The 18,609-nt window shown below is 44.7% G+C and overlaps 1 protein-coding gene across 2 annotated transcripts in view; it reads left to right on the plus strand.

Moving 5' to 3' along the window:
- Positions 1-18,609, plus strand: part of HSF2BP (heat shock transcription factor 2 binding protein) — a 99,844-nt gene that overhangs the window by 48,162 nt on the left and 33,073 nt on the right. For both annotated transcript variants that reach the window (XM_035030091.1, XM_035030090.1), the window contains one exon: positions 12,722-12,825. In XM_035030091.1, the coding sequence (XP_034885982.1) occupies positions 12,722-12,825 (104 nt within the window). The remainder of the gene's footprint in view (positions 1-12,721; positions 12,826-18,609) is intronic.

Here is an 18,609-nt window from a genome sequence, read left to right on the forward strand (position 1 = left end):
CGGAGGTACGTGTCATGCTATTGTGGAGGCCGCCATGACTGAGTCCCCTTCAACCTGTTAATTCTCACACTTGTCTACGCCGAGCCTCTGGAGGTTCATCAGGTCAGCTCAGGTTTCCTGCCCCTGCTTCTGTTCTTGCAGTGGCTTCCGCTCATGACCCTATGCTCCAGTAAGCTGTGACCCCCTATACTCACCTGTCTGTCTCTTTCTCATCTTGGGGTAACAGTTTGCCCTGTGTCCTCCCCAGTCTTTGGGATCTAAGAGGACTTGTTGATTTTTCAGTGTGTTGAGCTTTTTACTTATTGTTAGGATGGTGTGGTGGCCTCCAGCTCCTGAACGTGCAGAACTGGAAACTGTAAGTCCTAGCTTTGGTTTTTTTGTTTTTTTTTTTAAGATTTTATTTATTAGAGAGAGAGAGCACATGAGTCGGGGGGGTGGGGCGGACTCCCTGCTGAGCAGGGAGCCCGATGTGGGACTCCATCCCAGGACCCTGAGATCATGACCTGAGCTGAAGGCGGACGCTTCACCAGCTGAGCCACCCAAGCGCCCCTGGCTTTCATTTTTAAAGTCCATTTAAAAAAAGCCTTTCTTTTCCACTTCATATAAAACCTTTTCCTTCTTCAGATTTCAAGCAGCCAGGATCTCCCCATCCACCGTTGCTTCTCTTTGTCCACTCAGCAAGCACTGGGATCGTGGCTTCCTCTGTCCACCATTCCCTGCTGTTTTGAATGACGTGATCATGTTTGTGGATGATTCTTTCAATACTCTGATGTCAGGGTTGCTTGCCTTTCTCAGCTCCAGAGATGGTGCTCTACACTGCGAATAATCCAGTCCTGTGGCCACACTCTGGCCTTTGTTCAGCCTCTGAAATGGCAGACCCCACTGCAGCGCTTAGGTCTGTACTGTCTCTGTTCCTTCTCCTTTGCTCATCACTCCCCTAGCCCTGCTGAGAGCGCCTGCTGCTCACCACTCCTCTTCCCTCCCGACCACCCTGCCACCTTCCCCAGCTTCCCCTTGCATCTAGCACACCGGGATCCCATTATGGAGCATACACGTCAGCAGCCTCAGGTCCCTCGCCACCGCTTCCTGACGCTCCAGCCTTGGACCAGCCATTAGCCTCCTTTCCTGCAGCCTGGGCTGCCCAGTGATGCTGGACAAGAAGGTTCCCAGTGCAGCCACACCATGTCACCCTCTCCTGGCCCGAAGCTCCTGTCAGACTCCTCTCTGTGTCCTCATCAGTCTCCACTCTTGTCTTCACAGTGGCTAGGTCAGACTTCAGACTCTGTGACCTTGGCCACTTTGCTGTTCCTTAGTCCTCTGCAGACGGGCTCCCAGCAGAGGCTTTCGTTCCTGCTCCCCAGGGAGAATGGGGGTGTGGGTGTGAACTTCCTCACGACGCTGCCTCAATGATACTCACCCACCCTCACTTTCTCTCACGTGTCAGATGAATCTGTGGCCTTCTGGGGCTCTTGGGTGAGTGGTCCTGCCACCTCTGTTTTTTTTTTTTTTTTTTTTTAAAGATTTTATTTATTTATTTGAGAGAGAGAATGAGAGAGAGAGCACATGAGAGGGGGGAGGGTCAGAGGGAGAAGCAGACTCCCCGCGAGCAGGGAGCCCGATGCGGGCCGAAGGCAGTTGCCCAACCAACTGAGCCACCCAGGCACCCACTGCCACCTCTGGTTTTGATTAGCTGCCCTCTGGGGTTTTGCTCAGTTAGTTGTCATCTCTTGCTTCAGCATTTTCAAATTCCCCCTCTCTCCTGGCTCCTCTTCAGCCCTTTTCCTCCCATTGTGCTGTGACAAGCTTCATAGGGCCCATCTGCCCGCTCTGCTCGAGTTTGGGTGGCCTTGGGTTTACCATGACATGACATGAAAGACACATTTCCCAGGATCAAGGGTGGCTCGGGGTGCCCTGTTCCTTTTGCTTCCTCTTGAAGTCCCTGTGGGCCAGTGGCCTTGGAATAGACTTGATTCTACTGTGGGACCCAGGGCCATCACTTTGGTGGCACATACCCACAGAGTAACAAGTGGGACATTCTTGTGACTCGGCCTCAGTGCGTTCTTTCAGCGTCCTGTCCTTTTGGGCTGTGTAATTTCCCACTTGCCCTGGTTTATCTGCTTGTTTTGTGGGAAGATTCTCCAAATCTAGAGACTTCTGATATCTGGGGGCCAGACGCACCCGCTGATGCTCGGCCTCTTGAGGTGCTTTGTGCTGGATGGCAGGCCTGCTGTCTGCGGCAGTGGTGTATCTCACAAGCCTTGGCCTCCAGGCCTCCGAGGGGATCCCTTCCTGCCGCACCAGCGAGGGCTGCTGCGCTCTCTGTGGGCAGTTCTCACATTCACCACAGCCTCTCACAGCCTAGACCAGGCTCCGTCCGCCACGGCTGGGGGGCTCAGTGCCACCAGGTGGCGGCAGGCCGCTGTCCACCTCTTCTCCACGCACTTCTCGTTCTCCCCCAGCAGTCAGGGCGTGCTGTGTCAGCAGCTCCCCTCTCACCACTGGCATCCGTTCTTGTCCTCCACCTCCAGCCACAGGTCACCCAGGCGTGCACACGGCATCTGGGGTTGCACGCTGATCTTGGGGTTGCGGAGGGCCCCTGGGCGTCGTACTGGCACTGAACCTGGTTTGGACCCGAGCCTCTCCTGGTGGTGGCTCGTCTTTCCCCGCTGCTGCTACATGACACTGGTGCTGCCTTTGTCCTTGACACTCAAGAGCTGGACAAACACAAGTTTTGTTTTATGTGGGAGAGCTGGATTTCAGGAACCAGGTCAACTCCCAGCCTTTCTGAGTACCCACTATTTCTTTTGTATTTGATTTTCTCATTAATTGTTTCTCATTGCCTATCCTTCACTATGATTTTACCAACCCTATCGAACAGACCATGGGAGGCTTTTCAGCATCTTGTTCCAGCTGCTGCTTAGGGTCAGACCTGTTGGAGATGTCATTAGATGGGTTTGTTGGAGGCCCAGTGTTGGAGGTGGCTTCCCAGCTGGAGAGAGGAGACCTCAGGCAGGGCGAGCTATTGGAGGTTGCCAGGGAGGGTTTATCCACATTCCTGAATGAAGACCCCTGGTTCTCAGCATAACACCATTCCCAGACTTGGGGATGAGATGCACATTCTGTGAAGGGAATGTGTTTACTCTGTACCAACCATAGTTATTGATATGGCACATTTCACTGTTCAGGGCCCAGGGAGTATCTGGTGTATATGGTCAGGGAAGGCCGGAGAGGACAGCAACTCTGCAAAGGTGTTTCTTGCCTAGGCACATAGGGCTGGAAGGTTACAGAAATGCCCCTGGAGTGGGGGTGTCCTTGGCTGTGCTACCTGAAGAAGTTGTTTGTTGGTTTATGCCTCCACTCGACGACTTCCCAGTGGTCATCAGCAGGGTTCAGTTAGTGAGAGGTCCTGCAGGTGAAATTCCCAGGGCCTCTGCTGCAGAACCAGCTTGTGAGCTCTGCAGGGAAACCAGGTCATATTTTATAACCGAGCTAGCATTATTACATCTTTGAACAGATGTAGCTAGCTCTGAGTGGTTGTAGCTATATTTGCAGAGCTGAGCCTCCTTGAGTGATGATTCACCATCATAAGGACCAGCGGGCTGATTTTTCCCACAGAATCCCAGTTTCCAAAGAAGAGAGAACTTGTCTGGGATAGTCAGAGCTCAGACTGTATTTTATAAAGATGATTCTAGAACCATTTCCACAAAATGTCTTTGTGGCAGTGCCTTAGAACTACCCTGAGGACACTAAGCTTGGAGGGGGAAGTCTAAAAGTGCATTCAGTGGGTGCTCTCCTTTCTCTCTTCCATGTACTGTAAACTTCTGGATGACATAGACTGCTTCGGCTCTGTTTTCCCAAGGCCTGATACACAGAAAGTGCTCAGCAAATGATGCTAAATGAGCATGTGAGATACAGACATTCATTTTCTGGGTTATGCTTATATCTTGTTTGTTGTTAAAAGTCATACAGAGTGGGGCGCCTGGGTGGCTCAGTCGTTAAGCGCCTGCCTTCGGCTCAGGTCATGATTCCAGGGGCCTGGGATCGAGCCCCACATCGGGCTCCCTGCTCAGCAGGAAGCCTGCTTCTTCCTCTCCCACCCCCCCCGCTTGTGTTCCCTCTCTCGCTGTCTCTCTCTCTGTCAAATAAATAAATAAAATCTTAAAAAAAAAAAAAAGTCATACAGAGTGTTACCATGCATTTGGGTGGCCTGAAACCTTCACATAAGGAACAGCTTAATACCAGTTGAAAATAAGTCTCCAAACATGATTGGGTTTTCTTAGTCATTTCCGATCAAAGCTTTATTAATTCTAGGTAGTAAGAAAGTTGTTATTAAGGACAGTTATATTTCTAGGATGTTGGTTAATTGTTAAATATTTTGAAGAGGGAAGGACATTTTGAGGACAAATCTTAGATTATGTTCAAATTCCTCAGAGTCAGCAGCATTTCCAGATATTAACACAGATCATCTCCAAGCTTCTGAAATGTCTCTAACGTTCGGGGTTTGGGAACTACTCTGTATTATTCTTTTTCAGGCGGTAAAGCTTTCAGCCACAAAATGTTTAACACCCAGTGAATTGGTCTAGTACGAAGCTGTAAATTGATGGGTGGTGGTTTGAATATAACCTTGATTCTTCTGAACGGTATTTTTAGGGTTTCAAGCTATCTAGTTTGATCATTTTATGTACATTTTTTAAAAAATGAAAAATCCAAAGTCGCCTGAGTGGCTCAGTCGTTAAGTGTCTGCCTTAGGCTCAGGTCATGATCCCAGGGTCCTGGGATCGAGTTCCACATTGGGCTCCCTGCTCGGCGGGAAGCCTTCTTCTCCCTCTCCCGCTCCCCCTGCTTGTGTTCCTGCTCTTGCTGTCTCTCTCTCTCTGTCAAATAAATAAATAAAATCTTAAAAAAAAAAATGAAAAAAAAATGAAAAATCCATATTTGGCCTTTTCGTTAAGAAAAAGGCAAATAATCTAATACACATGGGCAAAAGAGATAATGAGGCGGTTCACAAAGGAAACACTGGCAAGCTTCATAAGTATGGAAAAGATTCTTGAGTTCAGTTGTAATGCAAATTATAACCATAATGAAAAACTTTCCATTCTATTTCACTGGAAAAAAATCAGTATCTAACAGTTATGAGCTTTGGAGAGATGTGAGGCCAGAGAAAGATTACACCTGTCCACTCTGCTGGTGGGAGGGAGATGGAGGCCAGTGGGCAGCATCTGTTGAGGTTAATATGCTCATGCCAAGGACAGGTAATCCCCTTTTGATATATACTCCAGAAAAAGTTTTAGCTATAAATACTAGGACGCTTGTGCAGAAACGTCATAGCGTGTGCTGGGAAGTTACCATGTAGAATAGGTAAATAGATTGTGATCAGTTAATGTTGGGACGCATCAGGGAAAATACGTTATTACTATACAAGTCAGTGTAGACACAGATCTCCCCCCGATGTGGAAGATTACGTAAGGTATGCTGCCACTGATACACACATGGGTGATGGAGTTGCCGGGCTGTGCACATGTGCTGTGAAAGCATCTAGAAGTGCAGACAGACGGAGGTGTTAGCTCGCACCTCCCTGAAGTGTCTGTGTTCAGACATAGTTCACAAAGGGGATTTGACTATGATGATAAGATTTTCTTTCTTAACCACGGAGGTGGGTATTGTGTTGTTCGTTACATCTTTTTGTGGGCCTTTACTGTAACATAGTAGATAAAAAATACACCTATTTGGTTAGGGTTACATACACTGATTTTTAAGTTCTGACTTGATGAGGGGAGCCACAGAATCTAAAGCAAGCAGGTTCTGAAGTTAATTACTGTATTTCTTTAAAAACAAAAAAACAACCAAACAATCCTAAGACCTTTATGGAACCACAGAAGACCCCAAACAGCCAGAGCCCCCTTGAAAAAGAAAAGCAAAGCTGGAGGCATCACAATTCCAGATTTCAAAGTTACATCACAAAGCTGTAGTGATCAACACAGTATGGTACTGGCACAAAAACAGACACATAATCGTGGAACAGAATAGAGAGCCCAGAAGTGAATTCACAGCTGTATGGTCAGTTAAAATCTTCGAAAGAGCAGGAAAGAATATCCAATGGAAAAAAAAGACAGTCTCTAACAAATGGGAACACTGGACAGCAATATGCAAAAGAATGAAACTGGTCCACTTTCTTACACCATACACAGAAAGAAATTAAGAATGGATGAGAGGGCGCCTGGGTGGCTCAGTCGGTTAAGTGACTGCCTTCGGCTCAGGTCGTGATCCTGGAGTCCTGGGATTGAGTCCCGCATCGGGCTCCCTGCTCAGCGGGGAGTCTGCTTCTCCTTCTGCCCTCTTCCCTCTCGTGCTCTCTGTCTCTCATTCTCAAATAAATTAAAAAAAAAAAAAAAATGGATGAGAAACCTAAATGTGAGACTCCAAATCATAAAAATCCCAGAGGAAAACAGGTCTCTGACATGGCTGTAGCAACTTTTTTCTAGATATGTCTTCTGAGGCAATGGAAACAAAAGCAAAAATAAACTATGGGGACTTCATCAAAAGCTTTCTCACAGCAAAGGAAACAATTAACAAAACTAAAAAGCAACTTACAGAATGGGAGAAGATATTTGCAAATGACATATCTGACAAAGGGTTAGTATCCAAAATATATAAAGAACAGATAGAACTCAACACCCAAAAAACAAATAATCTAATTTAAAAAATGGGCAGAAGACATGGATAGACATTTCTCCAAAGAAGACATACAGAATGCCAACAAACATGAAAAGATGCTCAACATCACTCATCATCAGGGAAATGCAAATCAAAACTACAATGTGATATCACCTCCTACCTGTGATAATGGCTAAAATCAATAACACAAACAGGTGTTGGCGAGGGTGTGGAGAAAGGGGAACCCTCATGCACTTTTTTTTTTTTAAGATTTTATTTATTTGAGAGAGCACAAGTGGGGGAGGGGCGGAGGGAGAGGGACAAGCAGACTCCCACTGAGCAGGGAGCTGAGATGTGGGGCTCAGTCCTAGGACCCTGGGATCATGACCTGAGCCGAAGGTAGACGCTTAACCAATTGAGCCACCCAGATGCCCCAGCTCTTGTGTACTGTTGGTGGGACTGCAAACTGGGGCAGCCACTCTGGAGAACAGTATGGAGGGTCCTCAAAAAGTTAAAAATAGAACTAACTTACGATCTAGCAATTGCACTACTAGGTATTTACCCAAAGAATACAAAAACACTAATTCAAAGGGATATGTACATCCTGATGTTTATAGCAACATTATCTACAATAGCCAAACTATGGAAACAGCCCAAGTGTGCATCCACTGATGAATGAATGGATAAAGAAGAGGTGGTGTATACACAGTGGAATATTATTTAGTCATCAAAAGAATGACATCTTGCCATTTGCAACGACATGGATTGAACTACAGAGAATTATACTAAGTGAAATAAGTCAGAGAAAGACAAATACCATATGATCCCACTCATGTGGAATATAAGAAGACGAATGAGCAAAGGGACAAAAAAAAGAGGCAAACCAAGAAACAGATTCAACTCTAGAGAACACACTGATGGTGACTGGAGGGGAGGTGGGCAGGGGGATGGGGAAATAAGGGGATGGGGAGTCAGGGGGGCACTTGTCCTGATGAGAACCGGGTGATGTACAGAAACGTTGAATCCCTATATCGTACACCTGAAACTAATATTACACTGTACGTTAACGAATTTAAATAAAAACAAAATTTAATAGGACAGGCACTTGCTCCTATAGTTGGCCCATAGTAAATGCTCAATTAAATTTCAAAAAAAGGGGTGCCTGTGTGGGTCAGTCTGTTAAACGTCTGACTCCTGATTTCAGTTCAGGTCATGATCTCAGGGTCTTGGGATTGAGCCCCACGTTGGGCTCCATGCTTAGCATGTAGTCTGCTTGGGATTCTCTGTCCCTCTCCCTCTGCCCCTGCACATGTGCTCGCTCTTTCTCTCTCTCAAATAAATAAATAAATAAATAAATCTTTTAAAAAATTGGTAGGCCTCTAACTGCCAGGTTCTGTCCATCATTTGGTCTGAAATGTCTGGTTGTATTGCTCTATTTGCTTCTCTCTCAAATAACATATGCAGTCTTTTGTAAGAATTTTATTGCTCATTGTTCCTTAGCGTTTCTTGATGGTGGTAATTTTGCTACTTCATATTTTCATCTAGATGACCGGTTGGTGGCTTTTGTTTCTGGAGGGTAGACATCACAATTATACCTCTTTGTTTATTTTCATAGCTTGTTTTGAAGTACCAGGTGTGTTTGTTCTTTGTTGCTTCCAGTTGTAATTTCTTTCAAGATGAATACAAGAGTTCAGTAGCATGACTCAGCCTTGTTGGTCAGAGCATCAGGACAGCATTCTGACTTCTCACCAGGCCAATCCATTCAGCCCCAGGCCTGCTATAGCTAGGTGAAGACAGTGTCTTTTTCCTTGAAAGAGAGTTTCTTGTGTTGCTTCTGTAGCATTTCAGGTTTGCTGGAATCTTTATGTTAGCCTTGCTTTCTGTCCTTTCATTGTCAATGTTGGACGTATCTGCAATTCTCAAGGTCATAGAGCCTGGCAAGTTGCCTTTTGGAGCCCGTAAATCCGTTCATAACAAATCTTCTGCTTAGCTTCATGGGAGGAAGCAGAATTTGCCTACCTTTTTGGTCATTGGAAGAAAAAGTCTGACTCCTAGTACTATGGTAGTTTGGGAAATGACATTTACTTTTAATACCTCTGTGCCAGAAAAGTGGATTGACTGTGCAGTTTCTCTTGACTTTGCAATTGGAAACTTGATAAATTATTTACAAAATATTTGTGGTTAGGATAGAAATCTTGGAACAGAAAGCACTTGAATAAGAAATAGAAAGTTTTCTGGGTTTGCTGTTTGCTAAGTCCTCTGCGACCTCGGAGCCATCTCTGGTCTTCTGTGAGATGTGGCCTGGCAATGACACGCGGTCTTGGGTGGTTCTGCGGTCACTGCAATGACCTTTGTTCCATTCTAGCTTCTTAATGATGGCTGACTTTGACCAAATATGAATTTTAAAGACATTTATCAATTTTATGAGTCATTTTTGCCCCCTTAAAGTTGAGTGGCAATCAGTGAAGAATTTCAACTGGATGTATTTCCTGGAATTTGCCCCGTATTCCAGTTATCACTCAAATGTTAATTTCACCTTTTAAGTTTTGAAGATTAGCTAACTTTATTTTCATTTTTGAAGGCAGGGGTTGCAAACCTTTTCTGTAAAGGGCCAGATAGAGACTGTTTCAGGCTCTGGGGGCCATCCGGTCTCTGCAGCAGTGACTCAGCCCTGCTCTTGTAGCACGAAGCTGTGTGGACAGCACATTGCATTTTAAGGACCCCACCTCCCTGAGTTGGTGACCAGAAGTAAGAACTTCTCTCTTAGAATCCTGGATTGGAGGCCTCAGAAAGCTGTAGTTAAAGGGCTGAATTTTCCTCATGAATACGACCTTTGAACTGCTCTTAATAACTCATGAAATAGATTACTAGTGAATAGATTTTGGATATGTGTAAAAATTGTCAGGAAAACAGGAAAGGATTGACAAGTTTGGTTCATTTTGTGGCCTGTGAGGAGGCTGAGGATCATAGTCTGAGAAGTGGGCATCACCGCTCTGGAGGGTGCTAGTCTAGTGTTGTCTTCTTGAACCTGGTAGCATTGCCTTACTTTGAAAATGCCCATCAAAATAGGGAGAGAAAGACTGTCTCTGCATGCTGAGGCTTTCAGTCGCTGGGGATTGGTTCACTTTCCATATTTAAACTGAGTGCTTACCGTGTCCCAGGTCCTGAATAAGCTGTGGCACTTAAAAACCAGCTATTTCGGGGCGCCTGGGTGGCTCAGTCATTAAGCGTCTGCCTTCGACTCAGGTTGTGGTCCCGGGGTCCTGGGATCGAGCCCCGCATCGGGCTCTCTGCTCGGCGGGAACCCTGCTTCTCCCTCTCCCACTCCCCCTGCTTGTGTTCCCTCTCTCGCTGTCTCTCTGTCAAATAAATAAGTAAAAATCTTAAAAAAAAAAAAAAAAGAAAAAGAAACCAGCTATTTCAACAGAAAACTCTAACAAGCACTTTCTGTGGCATGCATGTATGCATATACCACAGTTTATTTAATCAGACCCTTGTTAGTGGACTGAACCACTTATTGATTTTTTTTGCCTCAGGCTCCAATGTGTCTTGGCATGACACTGTTACTGATCCCATCTTTATTTAAAATTTTGATCAAGTGCTTATTATGGAATTTTTGCAGTACTTTTGATTTTTTAAAAATTTGCTTTACAATACATTTAAAAGAATCTGGCTACTGAATATTTTGGCGCCCCTTAAGATTTGCCCCCAAAGCAAGTGCTTTACTCTCTGCACCCCAGGGGGCTCCGCTGGTTAACTGTTCGGTCCTACACTGGATGTTGCAGATCTTCATTGACTCTGGATTCTGTTACCTTTTCCTGAAGAGATTGAGTGTTTGTCCTAGCAGGTAGTTAGCTTTACCGGACTCTTAAACCCTGGCTACCCTGGGGCGCCTGGGTGGCTCAGTCGTTAAGCGTCTGCCTTCGACTCAGGTCACGATCCCAGGGTCCTGGGATCGAGTCCCACATCGGGCTCCCTGCTCTTCGGGAAGCCTGCTTCTCCCTCTCCCACTCCCCCTGCTTGTGTTTCTGCTCTCGCTCTCTCTCTCTCTGTCAAATTAATAAATAAAATCTTTAAAAAAAAACAAAAAAAAACCCCTGGCTACCCTGAGGTGATCAACAGAATCTGTGCCCCATCCTTGGTTTTTCAGCTGCCACTGTCCACGGGGCCTCTTCGTGGCTGCCTTGCAGAGGTGTGGTATCCCGGCTGTGGCCCCAGCTGTAGTCCCTCCTGTCTGGGCTCCCTCCTTCCCACACCTGTGCTCTGCTCCTGCTCTGTTTGGTACCTGTCCTTACCTCCTGCCCCTGTGTCAGTTTCCCCAAACTTTCATTGTATGATTGTTACAGTTTCATTTTTTATAAGTTCTAGGTTCTCCTTTGAATTGGCTAGACATTTATAATACTCAGTAGCTCCTTGATGGTGTTTTGAATTTCTTTTTATGTTATTTGTACCTACTAAACATACCCATTTTCTATTCTATGATACTTCTAGTATCTGAGCATTCTTTTTTTAAATTTTGGTTCTCATTGGTTTTTTGTGCTGTTGATTATGGGTCTTGGTTTTCATGATTTTGTGATTTTTGTTATGAACTCCCATTTGTTAGTACTGTGTTTGTGGGAATTCTTTGAAGATCAGATTGAGGGTCCTTCCTTCAAGAGGATGTTTACTTTGGCCAGGCAGCTGGAGGAGCTCCTATCCCACCTCTCCTTTTTTTTTTTTTAAAAAAAAAAAAAAGAGGTTGGGAGGAACAGAGGAAGAGGGAGAATCTTAAGCAGGTTCCCTGCCTAGTGTGTGAGCTCAACTCGCGACCCTGAGATCATGACCTGAGCTGAAACCAAGCGTCAGACCTTAACCGACTGAGCCACCCAGGTGCCCCTCCCAGCTCTCCTTTGTATTAAAATTACATGGCTTGTCGATTTTCAGGCCATACAGAAAGTATGGATTCATGCCAAGCTTGAAAGCTTACTCTTCCCTAGCTTTGTGTGGGGGTCTGTGACCTGAGTCCCTGTCTTGCGTTGGTCTGAGGCTTTTCCTTCTGTCCCTCTGCACGAAGCCACTCTGTTGCACTGAAGCTGTGTGATTCAGGAATCTATCCTCTTTAGCGCAGGTCTCCCTGAATTTGCTCTCACCGAGTTCTTGATCAGGAATGCTTTCCCTTCACTTCTTGCAAGCTCTTCCATTCTTTCAGGGGTTTGCAAAATCTTTGTATAGCCTTTTTTCAAAAAATTGCTTTGCACTGTGAAGTTTGGGGATCTCTGTATTCTACAGTTATGTTAGAAACCTTGTCTGATAGTTTTTCAGTTTTCATTAGACTCTAACTTACTGTAAAGTTGTGGTCAGTTCAGAAGATAGCTTGTAAGATCCTGGGCGCCTGGGTGGCTCAGATGGTTAAGCGACTGCCTTCGGCTCAGGTCATGATCTCAGGGTCCTGGGATCAAGTCCCGCATCGGGCTCCCTGCTCCTTGGGAGCCTGCTTCTCCCTCTGCCTCTCTCTCTCTCTAAAAAAAAAAAAAAAAAAAAGAAGATAGCTTGTAAGATCCTGTTTAACTCTGGATACTGTCTTGTTGCTTGTTAGAGATGGTTGGGGTTGTGGTGCTCTTTGTCCCTGATGCTGTGGATTAAACACACTTACATGGCCTGCGCCGGCTACCCAGACATCATGGATAATGTTCATTGAATGAAAAGATAGGATTAAATTGTAAGCAGCTGAATTGAACTGTTAGAGCACAGTATACTTATGAAGCGAGGGCCGCCTGTGTGTAAATGCAGGAGTGGTCTCGGTAAATCTGGTCTTGAGGTTTCCTGTGGGACCCTCTCTGCAGTTGTGTCCCTTGATTATGTGCACTTCTACGAGGTGGTTTTCTGTGGACCCCTTGCCGGAGCTTCCAGTTCTCCTGTAACATCCCAGGGAGCGGTATTATTTCACGTACGTCCCGCCTATGGTGCCTGTCACCCAGCCTGCAGAATGGGGCATCTGCAGTGTAGGGAAGCCCTGTTCACCAGCAGGAGTATTTAGGGTGAGACTTCACGTGGGGCATTATCTCAACCTGTCTCCTTTCCATTTCAGGTTACTGCTGATGTCCCTGTACAACGTGAGCATCAACCTGAAAGGCTTGAAGTACATCAGCGAGAGCCCGGGATTCATCCCGCTGCTGTGGTGGCTTTTGAGTGGTGAGGAGAGGGTTTCCCTGTAAATCTTCTCGTACCGCGGGTGCACCTGTTTCTCTCTGGCCAGAGGAAGGTGTAAAGTATTAGAAATATTGGGATTGATTGTCCTAAGGTGTTAGCATTCTTTAAAAACAGATTTCAAACTATAGAGAACTCGGTGGTGTGCTAGGTTATTTCTAGTTCTGCTTCTGAAGTACTGCTTTCAGTGTAGTTATGATTCTGTGACACACAGAAAAATTATCTTTAAACATTTATTTTTATTTTTATTGTTTTTGAAGATTTTTATTTATTTGAGAGAGAGAGAGAGCACACAAGCAGGGGGAGGGGCAGAGGGAGAAGCAGACTCCCCGCTGAGCAGGGAACCTGATACGGGACTTGATCCCAGGACCCTGGGATCATGACCTGAGCTGAAGGCAGATGCTTAACCGACTGAGCCACCCTGGCACCCCCAAAGAAAGATTATGTTATAAAGCAGCTGGTAAAGGGCATTCACCTGTCCCTTTGTGGACAAAACAGCGCTGTGTGTTGTCTAGGGCTCTGAATGTCAGGTGAAGGAATGTGGGGAAAAAGAAATCTGAGATTACAGCTCTGAAGTTACGTATGTGTTATGTGTATGTGGAGTTTTTGTTTTCTCTGAAATAAAAGCTCTCTCTACTGTTTCATTTTCTCTCTGACCACTAATTAATTACTTAATTAATTTATATTTTATTTAAAAAAATTTTTATTTCAGTGTAGTTAATATACAGTACTATATTAGTTTAAGATGTATAATGTAGTGATTCAACACTTCTCTGTATTACTCAGTGCTCATCAAGATAAGTGTCCTCTTACTCCCCATCACCTGTTTCCCCCATCCCCTACCTACCTCCCCTCTGGTGACCATCAGTTTGTTCTCTATAGTTGAGTCTGTTTCTTGGTTTGTCTCTTTTTTCCCCCATTTGCTTATTTGTTTTGTTTCTTAAATGCCACATATGAATGAAATCATGTGATACTGTCTTTCTCTAACTTATTTCACTTAGCATGATACTCTCTAGCTCCATCCATGTTGTTGCAAATGGTAAGATTTCATTCTATTTTATGGTCGAGTAATATTCCACTGTGTATATATATATATATATAGATAGATAGATAGATAGATAGATAGATGTATATATACATATATCTATATATATACTGCATTTTCTTTATTCATTCATCAGTCGATGGACACTTGGGCTGTTTCCATAATTTGGCTATTGTAGATAATGCTGCTATAAATATAGGAGTGCACATATCTTTTCAAATTAGCAATTTCATATCCTTTGGTTAAATATCCAGTAGTGCAATTGCTGGATCGTAGAGTAGTTCTATTTTTAAATTTTGGAGGACCCTGCATACTGTTTTCTAGAGCAGTTGTACAGTTTGCATTCCCACCAGCAGTGCATGAGGGTTCCTTTTTCTCCACATCCTTGCCAACACTTATTATTGCTTGTGTTGTTGATTTTAGCCATTCTGACAGGTGTGGGGTGATATCTCATTGTAGGTTTGATTTGCATTTCCCTGATGGTGAGTGATGTTGAGCATCTTTTCATGTGTCTGTTGGCCATCTGGATGTATTCTTTGAAGAAATGTCTGTTGATGTCTTCCCATTTTCAACTGGATTATTTGTGTTTTGGGTTGAGTTATATCTGTTCTTTATATATTTTGGATACTTACCCTTTATCAGATGTGTTACTTGCAAATATCTTCTCCCATTCTGTAGGTTTCTTTTTAGTTTTGTTGATGGTTTCTTTTGCTGTGCAGAAGCTTTTTTTTCTCTCTCTTTTTTTTAAGTAGGCTCCATGCTCAGTATGGAGCCCAGCGTGCAGCTTGAACTCACAACCCTGAGACCAAGACCTGAGCAGAGATCAAGAATCAGACGCTTAATCAACTGAGCCACCTAGACACCCTGAGAAGCTTTTTATCTTGATGAAGTCCCACTAGTTCATTTTTGCTTTTGTTTCCCTTGCCGCAGGAGACATACCAAGAAATATGTTATGGTCAATGTCTGACCACGAATTTAACCTAAAATTTTCTCCCAATTTGTTCATCATAACTTTTAACGCTATGTATTTAGCAGGTGCATATTTCACTTAGGTGTGCAAAATATGGACTTTCCTTATTTCCGCATAATTTAGGTAGATCTCTATTTGAGCTTCAATTCTACTTGGTGGTGAATGCTTATTTTTTGTAACAGCTTTTTTCAGTTATAATTGCTACACAATAAACTGCACACATTTAAGGCAAACGATTGATAAGTTTTAATGTAAATATGTACCTGTAAAATCATCACTGCAATAAAGAGAGTGAAGGTGGGCATCACCTCCAGGAGGTACCTGTGCTCCTTGGTGGTCCCTCCCTCCCACCCCTCTGCTCCCCTTTTCCCAAATTCACCCCCTTTCTGCACTATAAATTGTTTTCATTTTCCACGGGTTTATATACCTGACATCATATATCTTGTATTCTGTTTGCCTAGCTTCTCTCATTCAACGTGACTATTTTGAGATCCATCCATGTTATTATTGTGGACTAATAGTTGACTGCTTTTTATTGCTAAGTAGTGTTCTATGCTGTGGGTATACCACAATTGCTTTATTTATTCAGGTGTTGATAGACCTTTGGGTTGTCTCCAGGTTTTGGCTATTATACATGAAGCTGCTATAAACATTCTAGTATGTCTTTGCATGGATGTATGCTCTCACTTCTCTTGGGTAAATACCTGGGAGTGGAATGTTTGGGTGTGTGGTAAGTGTATGCTACCATTTTGCACACCCCCGGGGCAGCTCGTCAGTGTTCAGCTGCTGGGCATCCTCATTGGTGCTTGTATGGTCTTTTTATTTAACTTTAGACACTCCAACAGGGTCACAGTGCTACCTTGCTGTGGCCTTAATTTGCATTTTTGTTATGACTAATAATGCTGAGCATCTTTTCATGTGCTCATTTCCTGTCCGTGTATCTTCTCTGATAAGGTATCTTTTCATATCTTTCACCCATTTAAAAAAATTGGGTTGTTTTAATTGAGTATCGAGAATTCTTTGTGTATTCTGGACACAAATCCAAATATTGGATACAAATGCAAATATTTTCTCCTGGCCTCTGGCTTGTCTTTTCATTTTCTTAAGGGCATCTTCAAAGAAAGTTGGAGGTTCTTAATTTTTTTTTTTTTTTAAAGATTTTATTTATTTATTTGAGAGAGAGCATGAGAGGGAAGAGGGTCAGAGGAAGAAGCAGACCCCCCGTTGAGCAGGGAGCCCGATGCGGGACTCGATCCCGGGACTCCAGGATCATGACCTGAGCCGAAGGCAGTCGCTTAACCGACTGAGCCACCCAGGCGCCGTCCTAATTTTTTTCAATAAAAATTTATTTATATATTATTTTAGAGTGAGAGAGTGAGAGTGAGAGCAGGGGGAGGGGCAGAGGGAGAGAGAATCCCAAGCAGACTCCCCACTGGGCGCAGAGCCTGACGTGGACATGGGACTCAATCTCATGATTCTGAGATCACGACCTGAGCCGAAATCGAGTTGGACACTTAACCGAACTCCGCCCCCAGGAACCCCAGGGTCTTAATTTTGATGAAGTTTAACTTATTCTTTTTCTTTTATGAATTGTGCTTTTGGGGTAGAAATCTTTGCCAAACTCAAGTTCACAAATATTTTAAATTTGTTTTCCTTTAATAGTTCTATAATTCTGCGTCTTACATTCAGGTCTCTGATCCGTTTTGGATTACTATTGGCATGCGGCAAGAGGCGGGAGTCCCAGTTCTTGTGTTACGTAAGGCTGCCTGGTTGGTGTGATGCTGTTTGTTGTGAAGGCTCTTTTCTCCGCTGGATGGCCTCTGCATCTCTGTTGAAAATCATGACAGTGTATGTGAGGGTGTGGTTTTGGGCTCGCTCTTCTGTTCCATGGATCCATTTTTGTATCATTATGCCAATACCATACTGCATAATAAATCTTTTTTTTTTTTTAAAGATTTTATTTATTTTTTTGACAGAGAGACAGTGAGAGAGGGAGCGCAAGCAGGGGGAGTGGGAGAGGGAGAAGCAGGCTTCCCAAGGAGCAGGGAGCCCGATGCGGGGCTCGATCCCAGGACCCTGGGATCATGACCTGAGCCGAAGGCAGACGCTTAACGACTGAGCCACCCAGGCGCCCCTTATACTGCATAATAAATCTTAAAGTCAGGTACTGTTAATCTAATTTTTTCAAAGTTGTTTTGGCTATTTCTAAGTTCTTTTCATTTCCAGATAAATTGAGAATCAGCTTGTCACTTTCTACCAAAAAAAAATCCTGTTGAGATTTTTATTGGGATTGTGTTGTATTGACATTTCATTTGGGGAGAATTGACATTTTAGCAATATTGGATCTTTCAATCCATGAACACGGTATATATGTCTGTTTATTTAGATATTATTGGGAGACAGGGGTCTGTCATGTTTCTTTACGTCTTAAGAGCAGAGGAACTGACCTCCTTTGTTCCCGGCTGTCTTTGCAAGGATGCTTGTATAGTGAGCAAAGGGTGGGTTTGTGTACAAGCATGCAGCAAGGATAATGCTTCCCTCTAGGGCAGAGGTCAGGTACGCTTACTACCCATTGTGAAAGATCCGGGGTTCCTCTTGTGTCATGCAACCCCCGGCTTGTGCATGGCCCTGTGGAATTGGGTCTCACCGGACTGGTGAGTGGTGGTGAGTGGTGCAGTTCTTGGTCTTGGACTCCGGAGGCTGGTGCCTTTCTGCCAGTGCCTGTGAAACTATAGGCTGCTGACCTCTTAGCTGGCAGGTAGGGTCAGACCCACATTGCATGATAACCCCTACCCACCAGGGCTGGATGCTTCACCAAACAGCTTTTCTTCTCTTGAGAATGTGGACTAAGGGACCCATGAGATCAAAGCTGGGTCATGGGCCTGACCTATGAGATAATCCAGGCTGGTTGTCATGGGCACACGATGGACACTGTGCCTGTGGGAAGGGATGGGGTGGTGAGAGGGAGAGGCTAATTAGATGAGAGTACCTGATCCTTCTTGAGTGCCAGTCACTGTTTTAAGTGCTTTACATATAGTTACAGATTGATTTCTCTCAATACCATGATAAGGTAAATATTATAATTTTTCTTTTATAGATGAGGCAGCTGGAGCACATAGGGGCGAAGTAACTTGCCCCGGGTTATAGAGTCACTGAGTGGGAACCCTGAGAGTTGGGCTCCAGGCCCCATCTCTTGGCCACCCTGTTGGACTGCTGCTTTGCAGGAAGCACCTCAGACATGAAGCCTTAGTCCTGGGTGACTTCCTGCCTTTGCCTGCCACTGGGTCGGCTTGGCTTGGCCTTGGAGATGGGTGTCCTGAATCCCTGTGCCTCTCTCTATTTAAGCTAGCTTGCAGCCAGTGATCCTTCAGCACCTTCTGCCAGCTGTTTACTTTCTCATCAAAACAGGGCCTTAGGGGCGCCTGGGTGGCTCAGTTGGTTAAGCGACTGCCTTCGGCTCAGGTCATGATCCTGGAGTCCCGGGATCGAGTCCCGCATCGGGCTCCCTGCTCGGCGGGGAGCCTGCTTCTCCCTCTGACCCTCCTCCCTCTCATGCTCTCGGTCTCTCATTCTCTCTCTCGCAAATAAATAAAATCTTTAAAAAAAAAAAACAAAAAAAACCAGGGCCTTAGGCTAAATGTTCTCTAGAGCCTCTTTTAGCTCTGGTGCTCCAGAAATTGTCCACGGCTGAGTGAAAGTAGTCATGAGTCTCACTTTGTTTTGTACAGCCCTCTAGATCCAAGTAGCCCAAGAG

This window comes from Mirounga leonina, unplaced genomic scaffold, assembly GCF_011800145.1.
Source record: "Mirounga leonina isolate KUSES-001 unplaced genomic scaffold, KU_Mleo_1.0 Mir_353, whole genome shotgun sequence".
Taxonomy (NCBI): domain Eukaryota; kingdom Metazoa; phylum Chordata; class Mammalia; order Carnivora; family Phocidae; genus Mirounga; species Mirounga leonina.